At 38.6% G+C, this 12681-nt stretch overlaps 1 protein-coding gene across 10 annotated transcripts in view; it reads left to right on the top strand.

Moving 5' to 3' along the window:
• LPP (LIM domain containing preferred translocation partner in lipoma) overlaps nt 1-12681 on the top strand; it is a 693922-nt gene that overhangs the window by 340646 nt on the left and 340595 nt on the right. For all 10 annotated transcript variants that reach the window (XM_061194353.1, XM_061194348.1, XM_061194355.1 and 7 more), the window contains one exon: nt 91-213. In XM_061194353.1, coding sequence (XP_061050336.1) covers nt 91-213 — 123 coding nt within the window. The remainder of the gene's footprint in view (nt 1-90; nt 214-12681) is intronic.

Below are 12681 nucleotides of genomic sequence, written 5' to 3'. Positions count from 1 at the left end.
CACAGTATAACTTGAGAAATTTGAACTCAGATGGATACGGATGGAAACTGGAAATTTCCCTTTTTAACATGACTATGTTGCTTCTCACAGGGAAATCCTGGAGGCAAGACCCTTGAGGAGAGACGCTCGAGCCTGGACGCTGAGATCGACTCATTGACTAGCATCTTGGCTGACCTGGAGTGCAGCTCCCCCTACAAGCCTCGGCCTCCACAGGTAAGAGCTATCTGCAAATAGTCACCACAGATAACCGGCAATTATCTAAAAGAACAAGCTGCTTCTTTTATCCCTTCCATTCTTTTTGGATTTTCTCAGAGTCAACGGTCTAAGTTGTCTTTTTATTTAATATCAACATGTGTTAGTTAACAGACAGACATTTCTTTCATTGATTTGATTAGTATTTTCTTTAAAATAACCCAACAGTGTTATACACAAACGTTATAAAATTAAATCTCTTATTCCATTGCCCTGCTTTTTTTCTGGCTTTGTCTAGGTGGATATTTTGTTATATGTTGGTATAATCTTAAGAAATATGGCTTAGTATGGCTATGTTAAAGTTAGGGTGAGGGCTACATCTTTTCTAAGAAATTCCTTACGTTGGATATTGAGGCGGCTTGCTTTTTTGCTTGTTGGAAGTAACGCTATGTGGGGCATTTTCGTGTATATTTTCTTTGGAGCTATTTCCCTAACTCAGATTTTTTTAGAGCGGGATTTCTACATTGGGGATTGCGAGTGCTTTCTTTACTTTTCTTTCCATGGGTGGTACATAGCTTATACTGGCACCAGCAGTTTGAATATATCAGTTTCTCCCCAATCTTACCAGAATTTGGTGACAGCAATTAATCTTTTTTTTTTTTTTTAATGCAAATGATGCCTTGTTATCAGTTCTTCTTTGTATCCTTTGGCTTCCTTTGGAGCATGATTATTCTTCTGCACCTTCATTTATTATCTGCATTTTGGAAGCCGACCTTGCACTGCTTGTGGTCATTCCCTGCCTCCCTCCGGTCTTGAGAAAGTAACGGCAAGTCAATTTCAGGGCTTGTGAGTCCTCAGAAGACAGCCAGCAGGACTCTGCATGCAGATCTTGGACCGACACTGTTGTCACTGTGTTGTTTGACTCTCGTGTGATGTTTGCTTGACCTACAGCACTCCAGTTCTTCAACAGTAGCCTCTATATTCACAATGGTTCATTTCACAGATTAAAAGCCAGTCCTGCTTCTCTGCTGTCAGTCATTTCAACACAGAGCTTCGTAAGGTGCTTTCCTCTTTAGACATGTTCCCATTGCCTTTTCTAGACATACAATGGGACTGTCAGCTATGTAGGGGCACAAGGCAAAACACACTAGAGCTTAGCTCTTCCTCAGCTCTCGTTACTCTTGGCTCCACTAGACCTGTCAGTGGTGAAAATGCACTCTATTTCTGTAAACAACGTGCTGAGCTGCAGGTAGGTAGCATGGGCTGTGGTCTTTTGGCGGAACTGTTAGGAGGTTGAAAGGGAGAAAAATAGGACCGAGTTGTCATCTTTCAGGAGCCTATAATATCCTAAGTTCAACAGTGGCAGATATATAGAAGCACAAGGAAAAGAGAGAGATATTTTTTTAAAGGTGGCAACATCTGAGAAGGGTCATCCGAAGATTTGCGCATTCAGCTAAGGGATGGGTGGAACAGTGATGTTGGAAGCAAGAGGGGAGAGAGAGCAGCCTGAGCCAGGGGGCAGGAAGGTCCAGGCTGCATTCAGAGGACTGCAAGCAGTGTGGTGGCTGCAGACGAGGCCATCGAGAGCTTCAAGTAGACTACAGGCCTGGGGGCTTCCTGCTAACAGCGTGTGGACTTGTTTGAATTGCAGATTAAGATTTTGGTCTGTCTTTTATAAATAATGGGGGATAGTTGAAGGTTTTCAAGCAGGGGAAAGCTATAATTCATCCTGAAAAAAGGAACATAGGAACAGACAGACTCTGGAAAGATGCAAGAGGATGGACCCAGGTCTCAGAAATGTTTTCCAGCAAACTGTAGTTTGATGTTAAGCATGTTTCCAATTCCACCCAAGCAAATACCTCAAGCCCACTTTCTCGGAACAGCAAGGCCACTGATTTTGCCCCTGGACTCATCCATTTTGTGAGTAAATACTTCTATGCCCTCTCCCCCTTTTTATTTATTTATTTATTTTTATTTATTTTATTTTATTTTTTATGGTTGTGTTGGGTCTTCGTTTCTGTGCAAGGGCTTTCTCCAGTTGCGGCAAGCGAGGGCCACTCTTCATCGCGGTGCGCGGGCCTCTCACTATCGCGGCCTCTCTTGTTGCGGAGCACAGGCTCCAGACGCGCAGGCTCAGTAGTTGTGGCTCACGGGCCCAGTGGCTCTGCGGCATGTGGGATCTTCCCAGACCAGGGCTCGAACCCGTGTCCCCTGCATTGGCAGGCAGATTCTCAACCACTGCGCCACTAGGGAGGCCCCCTCCCCCTTTTTAAATAGGAGTTTTGTTTGCTCTTTTTTTTCCCTCCTAAATTCTCATACCCTGATATACACTGGGGAGATTCTGCATAGAGGTTTTTGCTTAATATAGCCTTCATCCTTTAAGACTGTGTCTACACATGCCTCCCGTAAACCACTGCATTTTAGTGGGTTTATTCAGCAGCCACGTTTTTGTTTGAGCAATCTCACTGTGCACACAAACTCATAATCACTGATATTTGGACAGTGCTTTACTGATTGTAAAATAAAGCACTTTCACATCTATTCACACTTCAGTGAAATACAGATATCTCAACTCTGAGATATAGATGGTGTGCTTATTTTGTGGATGAGGAGACTAAGTTAGGACATATGACTACAATGTGAGCACAGCTGGACCTTGAATTTAGACCTGTGTTTGATTTTTAAGTTCTAGAACCAGATTGAGGATATCCCTTGGAATGTTTTTGTTTTTATGAGAAAGCCATACTCAAGGGACACTGGTCAGTCACATGAGTAACAGTGTCCCTTGAGTATGGCTTTCTCATAAAAAGAAAAACATTCAAAGGGTAAAAAGAAATTCGGGCGGAGGGGCAATATAGGAGTGGGGGAGTGAAAGGTACAAACTATTGGGTATATGGTAGGCTCAAGGATATATTGTACAACACAGGGAATATAGCTAATATTTTGTAATAACTGTAAATGGAAAATTACCTTTAGAAATTGTATAAAAATTTAAAAAATTAATAGTGATAACTCTTAAGTAGAACAGGTTGAGAATTCCACTTTTCAGCTGCCTGTTCCATTCAGAAATTAAAGAGTGATCCATTCTAACTTCTTTATTATTCTAATTTAGGAAAGCAAGAGTTAATTGGGAGAAGCAGCTCATTCTTCTGAATGATCTTTCCTCTGGTGGAACTAAAGTAGATGTGTTAGTATTTATTGGTTAACATAATTATATGCTGTGAGAACAATAATCACACACTTAAAATATTAAAAGTATGTGCTAAGAGAAGATGATGTCTGCAGTAGACTGTGTTGTGTTGTAATCAAAAGGTACTTGAAAAGTCCTAGAAATGTAGACTGTTACTGCCCAATTTTGATGTTTCCATTTTTGATCCAAAGCAAACTGCAAAACCTGTTGAATCACCTGACTACTTAAAGTAGGCTAGTAGGTCTGTGATTTCTCATTATTCAAGCATGTGTTTTGTGCTTTCCCCGAACCCACCTCTGAATCACCTTTGCAAGGCTGCTTTGGCTCATGGATTGAGCAGAAAATGATCATATAGGTGGAATGTTTGTACAGTAAGTGGTCCAAAGTTGCTCTATTCACATAACAAGTTTGAAAAGTATCTGAGCTCTTGAAAATAGATTTTTATGGGGCATTTTCTTCCTTTTTTGAAAGGGGCAATTTCCACTCTCAGATTTCCCAACTTTATTTCTGTTCACTTATTTATCCATATTTTTATTTGGGAAATGTGGCTTCATTCCACATTTTCATTCATTCAACTAACATTTATTGAGATCCCACTGTGGATTAGGCATTGGAAATATAGAGGTTAGTGTGTCAGCATGTTCTTGCTCTAGAGTAATCCTTAGTCTTACAGAAGAGACAAATGCATAAACAATTCAGAGGGACACAAAAGAAGGGCTTTGTTGGATGTGCTACTTTAAGTTATTGTGTGACTCACCAGATGTTGAAATTGTTGGGAAATCAAAGATAGGAATATCAACATTATATTTTATACTTTACTAGGGAAGTGTCAGGGAGGACTGCACAGAACAGGTAGAATTTGAGTTCCCTTGGCTGCATATGTCATGGGAAAGGCATGGGATTCAAATGAGAGAATAACAGGAATGAGAAAGTCAAGGAATGTTGAAAGTGAATGCCTTGTTGGAAGAATAAGGTAGTTCAATTATGATATAGCGCATGTGGAATACAAAGTGAATGGCAGATGAAATCACAGGCACTAATTTAATACCTAAATAGCCTTGATGCCCAAGGACTCTCTCAGTAAAAGGAGAAATTTGGGGGGGAGAGACGGGTAGCAGCAGTGTTTCTGGCTACAGTGGGTTTGGGGGGTAATACCTTTAGCAAGTTTTACAGAAGATATAAATTGTACATCTGTGCCAGCCACTGCCCAGAGTAATGCAATTAAACTACCTTAGTGTTTAGCAATAAAATTTCTGATCATTAAAAAATGTGTGTATTAGGGGGTGGTTTTAGAAAAACAGGTGTGAGAAGCTCGGAAGTGGTTGTGGGGTGAATTGCAGACTCAGTATGATCTGAGAGTATCACAGCTTAGAGGTCATGTAACCAAACTCTTACTTTACAGAAGGAAAGTTTTTGTCTAGAGAGGGAAAAAGCATTGCTCAGTGAGGCTCAGTTAGAGGTAGGATGAATGATTTTTTTCTGTTTTGCTTGAACCATGATGTAATGGTTCCCTGTGGATGCTAAGAGCAACCAAGGGACACCTTGGTTCCCTTTAGCATTTCAATTAGTTTATTCCAAAATATCTCTCTTTTGTGGTACTTTCCCTAAAATATGGCTTGGAAACATAAAGGAGTAGACAGATCAAAAACATAAAGGTAAACAGAAAATTTATGATAGTATAGTGTCTTTGAATTAGTATGTGTCTAGATCCCACCCATCTGGCTTTCTACTGTTAGTAAAAGTACAGCTTAGACTCTTGGGAAGAGCCACACGGGGTCACATTGAAATTCTCTTGATTTCTTAGAAGACAAAGGATAAATCCATGGACTTATCGTTTTCTTTCCCTTCTCTTGACAAAACGAGGCCTAGAGTGCTGGCCTTCTAATTCCTACTACAAAGCTGCCTTTTCTTCCCTGCAGTGAGTTTAGTAGGGTTGGAGCTGGTACCTAGGTGACTTGGAAGAACTTTCAGATATTGTATATTAATTGTAACTGGGGATTTAGTATTTTTGAATCAAATTTCTTTGGAATTGAAATTTCACTATCCTCATTTAGACTAGTATGAAAAAATTTGGAGAGATTCCAGGGATAAGAATAAGGTTGGACCTAGTTTGATAGTCTAGGCTCCCAAGTTTGCCAATATGAAGAGCACTGTCTTCTCAATTCCCTGTGATCACCTCTCTAAAAAGAGCTCCAGTTGTGTGAATTCTCCATATCACCAGTCTGAGCTTCCTTTTCTATATTTCTAAAATGGGCATGGTAGCTACAGTTTTTCCCCTTTTGCAGAGATACCATATTGTTCTAGAGTTACAAGAAATAAGATGTTGGCTTTGAGCAACAGTCCACTCAATCCTTCCCATTTTTGTTTTGGGATTGCTAGCTTGTGTCTGGAGCTTACTTTGAAGCTTCAGGTCTTTGAAGGTTTGGGGTTTATCCTTTCTGAATGCTGGTTGCGCTATCAATGATGTATTTATCTTTCTCATTTAAAGCATTTTAAAAGTATTGTAATTTCTTAGTCTATTTGGAAACTGAGTACATACATGCTGTTTGGTCACATGGACACATCTCAAATTGAAATTCCAGTGCTGCCACACTGAGTCCCTTTCATAGAGCAATAATCTATGAGGCAACCTAAGAAATTATTTCAGGTGTGTCTGTGTTGCATGGAAGGCTTTTTGTTTGGAATTCATGTGGCCTGAGGGCTTGCAGGCAGCATAATCAGGGTGGAGTTTTATGGTGCCATGGATCTTCTATTCTCTTATGCTCCATGTTCTGGCTTGCAAAAGCCATGAGCAGCTGCAGGGGAGATTAATTAGGAATTAAATTTTTAATATTCCATATTATTTGTTGCAACCCAAACATGTAGGCTACTGGGAGATGAAGGCTGCAACATGCTGATGCTGTGTGGTAAGATGTAGACTATCCCTGCAGACTGGGACTTTGCTGCTGCTTCGTTTGGCTTCTTGGGAATGGAGATAGGAACTGGGTATTATACTGTTGAAAAAGAGAAGAGGTGTGGATAGTGTCATTTCCTCTTCCCGTATTCAACTGGGAAAAAATGAGGTGCATACTGTGATTTGTTTAAGAAAAAAACGGATTTGTCTATGTGTCTGTACTGTCTGCTTACTAATAGTTTTCTCTGAGAGCTAGGGTCAAAGTTGAAATATAGTAGAAACCTCATATATGATACCAAATGGAGTCCAATAAAATAATAGAGACAAAAATACCATTTTGAAAGAACAGGGGATCTAATTCTATGCAGTGCCCATATTTAGAAGATCTGGGTTATTTTGAATTAGTCTGTACCTGCCAGGAAACCTCAACATTAAGTAACAATGAGGTGGCGGTGGTGGAGCGGTTAGCTGACTCAGAGTTGCATGCTGTGAGTTTGATGACGGGCAACTGATTTTTAGATTGTATATAACTGCATCTCAATAACATGTATACCTCCTCCTCCTTTTTAAGAAGGTGATGTTTGTGTCTTATATGACAAGCATAATAAAGTTAACTTTTAATCTTGTTTTGAGCACCATGAAAAGGTAACATTTTCAGAGTGGAACTTTAGGTTGAAGATCTACCTTGAATTGAACCTCTACAAAACTTTTGCCCCAAAATGCCCATTTTACTTGTCCCAATGTAAGGGTGTGCTCTGAGTATGTGGTGTAGGTTAGCTCCCAGCAGTGAAATAGGAGGAAGGTAAGCAAGGCAGCTGCTGCCGAGAGTACCCAGGAGAAACCAGCTCTGCTGGAGCCTAGGGCAGGGAGGGGGAGTCTTCTATGGTACCCTGGCCATGGTCCCTGGGGTAACCTTTAGCTGTGATATGTTTGCAAGACCTTGGCTCAGAGATGATTGTGTTACATTACACTGAGTCACTCCATCCAGGCATTGGTTTAAAAAGAAACTCACAAAGATGCCTGTTGAGCTTCTCCATTTTACAGCAGCATCTTAGTGGAAATAATTAGCCTTATGTCCATGCAGACGCACACATCACATTTGCAAAATTAAAGAGCTTTCTTGTCAGGACTGGTTTTCTTATTTCTGTCCTCCTCTCCCACTGTTTAAATATCTATTTTGGTAGTAGCCTTGGTCTCAAACCCCATGGTTCCCTTTATTCCCTTCTTCTTCTTCTTTTTTTTTTTTTTTTTAATTTAAAAGCAAATAAACAACAAAATACAAATCCGACTATATTTTTTACTCGAGATGATTAGATTTTACCATGGTAAATACGTGGGAATATTGTGTTTTAAGAGCAAAAGCCGAATCTCAGATAAGATATTGTCACTGTTTTGTGCATTTTGACATCCATTTCCTTTATATGCCTTATAGCCAAACTAAAGTATAATGGTGATAACGATGGCCTCTCTAGACAGAAGGTTGGAGGTGGTTAATAACCAATCCTACATGTCACCATTTGTCATGGTGAGTAACTGGTCTGTCCTCTCCACAAAATACCACGTTGGAGTATAACTGCTAAATTTCCTTTCACACTGTGGAAGAATTACCAGGAAAGTTATACATCGCCTTTCAGTGAATATATCAACTACAAATATGAAACTTTAATTTGTTATGTTTCATAATTTGAACATACATATTTCCAGTTTACATAAAACTACAAACTGGAATTTTATTGAAATAAAAGGTACAAATTGGTCACTTACTGCTGTTGAGCCAGTAAGTATAATTTTCATCCGTAAGTGCAGACAAGGCCACTTGTGAATTTTAGAATTTGTCTCTCTGTGAATTTGACCTCTCTGAGGTCCCAGGCCCTCACCCAAACATGCACCTAATCTGTGCTGTCATATTGGGGTTCAAGACCACAGAATAGAACTGGATTATGTTTTGTTGTTCTAAATCACAAATTACTCAAATATAAAGTAAAAATTCTAGTAATTGTACCTCACAGAGTATACCTTACAGAGACAGTATAAAAGTGCATAATGCCTTAAGCTTGAACAGTAAAAATATAATTGTGTTAAATACCAGAGTATGAAGTCCTTAAGGCAAGATTATCTTTTCGTTTCCTGGCAAACAAGAGACATACAAATTCATATGTGCTGAATAAATAAGTAAATATTGTCATCAAATCCAATAATGATGTAAGGATTCACACCCTAGAAATCTGCTAGAGAACCCACTCCGGAATTGATATCGAGTTAGTGTATGACATAGTTATAACTGCTTTCTGATTTTTCCATAATTAACAGGTATTTGCACCAATAAAAAATAGTACAGCTGAGGCAAATGAGTTTTATAAGGACAACTTAATGGTAGCTGCTGAATCAGCTAAAATTTCTACCTTTACCCCTGTACTGCCTTATATCACTTGAAGGCAATGCACTTGGTTGAAAAGATGATATTATCTGGGGTTATAATTCAATATTATAACTATTCTCTTATTATTGGGTTGATATAAAAATAAATATCAAGTTCTCTTCTGTATCCTCTAAGGAACTGCTGAAAAGAGAAGACCTTCATGTTACTCAGTGTTGCCTAAAACAAAGATCAACACAATCAATTCTTTGGATTCAACGATAGGAGACAAAAAGTTACCTGACTGATAAGCTGGTATACGCTTCCTTTTTTTCAGAAAAAAAGCAAAAGTCTGCAGAATTATCATATGACTTTTGCTTGAGACTCTATGATTCATCTCCTTCCTTTACCACATTATTTCTGATACCTCCTGACACGATATTTGAAATAAGTGTATGCCAATTATAAGCTATTTCACAACTAATTAATTGCCTTAACCTAACTTGTGCTGTTTAAATTTATTTATTTATTTATTTATGGCTGCGTTGGGTCCTCGGTTCTGTGCGAGGGCTTTCTCCAGTTCCGGCGAGCGGGGGCCACTCTTCATCGCGGTGCGCGGGCCTCTCACTGTCGCGGCCTCTCCCATTGCGGAGCACAGGCTTCAGACGCGCAGGCTCAGTAGTTGTGGCTCACGGGCCCAGCCGCTCTGTGGCATGTGGGATCTTCCCAGACCAGGGCTCGAACCCAGGTCCCCTGCATTGGCAGGCAGATTCTTAACCACTGCGCCACCAGGGAAGCCCTGTGCTTTTTAAATGGAAATAAACTTTCTATCTATATGTCACTGTGAACATCCTTAAAAATATGTAAACTTCATACTTATTTTAAAGAGATAATTTAATTCTAAATGGATTCTTTGCTTATATTGATGGTAAACAGTGGATCCATTAAAGTAACATATTCTGCTTGTGTAAATAAAATAAAAGAATTAAAGTGGGCTAAAGAGATAGAATATTTATTTGTTCCTTTTAAGAAATGTGGTGTTTCAGAAAGCTTGAAGTACTAGTAGTGAGACATGTAAGCCTATTACCCGAATCATTTGTAAATTGTCTTGAACTGTTTTGAATTCCATCTTGATGTTGTACTACTTATATGAAAATACTGGAAAATGTTATTTCTCAGGTACTGCTAGAGGTGCAGTAAGGAGTCTTCTTGGCTCTCTCTGCCACCCAACCTACACAGTGTGCTGTTTTATTTCCTAAATGGCCGATGTTAAATTGATCCTTACCAAGGCAGTCAAAGCCAGGGAACAGATTTTACAAATAGCATCCTGGATGACATAATATTCTATGTAATCCTAATTGTAGGGCTCCTTTTCTCATCAGCCAGCCTAGCATAGCTAAAAATTATGTTGCTTTACTTTGTTTATAGGGAAGTCTACTTGTAGATGAGACCTCACAACCAGCGCATGGAGAAAAAAAAGAGGGAGGTTCAGGGTGGTGTGCTGGCAGCTGTGTTAGAACAAGTTTCCTGGAGTACCTTCTGAAGGAAAGGTGTGAATGGAGGTGCATCATTCAGCCATCACCTCTCCACCACACTGCATCATATCAATGGAAAAAAGAGAAAGAAACTATAAAATTTATGACCAAAAATGTGAGAATTCCCTGGTGGTCCAGTGGTTAGGACTCTTTGCTTCCACTGCAGGGGGCACAGGTTCGATCCCTGGTTGGGGAACTAAGATCCCACATGCTGTGAGGGGGCCAATAAATAAATAAATATCCATTCTGAAAAAAAAGAAAAGAAAATCTTCATGGAAACCTGCCGTGCATGTGCTGCTGTCTCTGCCTCAAGTTGCTTAGTGGGCGCGTCTGCCCTTAATTTATTTAAAAAAAAAAAAAAAAAGCAAAGACCAAGAAACAAAAATGTGAGGAAAAGACAGAAGTGTAGCTTGAAAACTGGGACTAGTAAAGGGTGGCTTTTTGAAAAGGGAAATGCTAATTGAGAAGGTGGCCATTGTGTATGTTTTACTAAGAGCTCTCTTATTCATTGATTGGTTTGTTCACTCATTTATTTAGTTTTTTCTTTTGTTCACTGATTGTAACTGAACATAAAATCTCTGTTGAATTGTTGAGTGATATTAAAGAAGACCCAAATAGGTGGAAAGATATTTGGGTTCTTTGCTTGGAAGATACAATATTGTTAAGGTGGCATGATCCCCAAATTGATCTGCAGATTTAATTCCTGTCAGAATTTTCCAGTTTTCTTCTTTGTAGAGGTTGGCCGGTGAAATATAAAATTCATATGGAAATTCAAGGGACCCAGAATAGCCAAAACAATTTTGAAGGAAAAAAATGCAGAGGTTTACCCCATTTCAAAACTTAATACAAAGCTACAGGAATCAAGCAGTGTGGTACTGGCATAAAGTATACATATAAGATGATGGAATGGAATTGAGAGTCCAGAAATAAACCATTACATTTATAGCAATTGATTTTTGACAGGGGCACCAAGATATTCAATGGGGAAAGAATAGTTTTTTCAACAAATAATGCTGGGACAACTGGATATCCACATGTGAAAGAATGAAGTTGGACACCTCCCTCATATCATATACAAAAATTAACTTAAGGTGGATCAAAGACATAAATATCAGGAGTAAAGCTATAAACTCTTAGAGGAAAACATAGGAACAATCTTCATGACCTTGGATTAGTCAGTGATACCAAAAGTACAAACGGCTAAAAAATTTTTGATAAATTAGACTTTTTCAAAATTAAACACTTTTGTGCTTCAAATGACACCATCAAGGAAGTGAATAAACAACCCATGGACTGGGAGAATTCATTTGCAAATCATATATCTGATAAGAGATTTGCATCTAGAATATATTAAGACTCTTACAACTCACTAAGAAGACAAATAATCCAATTAAAAAATGGACAAAGGATCTTAACAGGCATTTCTCCAAAGATATACATGAAGCTAATATGCATAGGAAAAGATGCTTGAAATTATTAGTCATCCAGGAAATAATCAAATCAAAACTACAATGAGATACCACTTTACCCACACTAAGATGGTTATAATACAAAAGACAGACAGTAACACATGTTGGCAATAATGTAGTGAAATTGGAATTGTTATACCTTGCTGGTTGATTGTAAAATGGTACAGCCACTTTAGAAAAAGTCTAGCAGTTCCTCAGAAGATTAGACATAGAGTTATCATATGATCAAGCAACTGTATTCCTAATTATATATCCAAAAGGATTAAAACATGTATCCACACAAAAACCTGTCAGTAAATGTACATAGCAGCGTTATTCATAATAGCCAGAAAGTGGAAACAACCGAAACATCCATCATTCGAAGAATGAATAAACAAAATGTAGTATGTCCGTAAAATTGAATGTTATTTAATCATAAATTAAATACTGATACATGCTATAACATATATGAATGTTGAAAATTATGCTGTATGAAAGAAGCCAGACACAAAAAACTTCATGTAGCATGATTCTATTTATATGAATAGGCTAATATATATATATATATATATAGAAAGATTGGTGGCCACCAGTGACTGAGGAGCGGGGAGAATAGGGAGTGACTACCAGTGGGGAAAATAGTTATTTTGGGAATGATCAAAATAGTCTGGAATTAGATAGTGATATAAATATATTAAGGAACACTGTACATTTTTAAAGAGTGGATTTAGTGGTATGTAAATTAATCTCACTTAAAAGTTTAACAAATAAAGCTCTATATCGAGCAGTGTGCCTGGAATACATAGATAAAATTGTGCATGGCCTCCGCCTTAAAGAAGCTCACAGTCTATTGGGAGAATACAAACTGACAATTACAGCACAGAGTATACATCCTAAGGAAGAAGCACATATAGAATGCTTCTGGAAGAGGAAGAGGTAGAACTCAGCCTGGATGTCGTGGAAGCTGTCTGTGCCTTCCATCCTTACTTGGATAGGAATCTCTGCAGATAGGAACAGACTTCTATGCAGCTCCAGAGAGCAGAATAAAGCCTAATATTTAGAAGCCA

This window comes from Eubalaena glacialis, chromosome 6 (assembly GCF_028564815.1).
Source record: "Eubalaena glacialis isolate mEubGla1 chromosome 6, mEubGla1.1.hap2.+ XY, whole genome shotgun sequence".
NCBI classification, from domain to species: domain Eukaryota; kingdom Metazoa; phylum Chordata; class Mammalia; order Artiodactyla; family Balaenidae; genus Eubalaena; species Eubalaena glacialis.
Note: the sequence above shows the minus strand (reverse complement) of the source record. Positions and strands in the feature narration are given on the sequence as shown.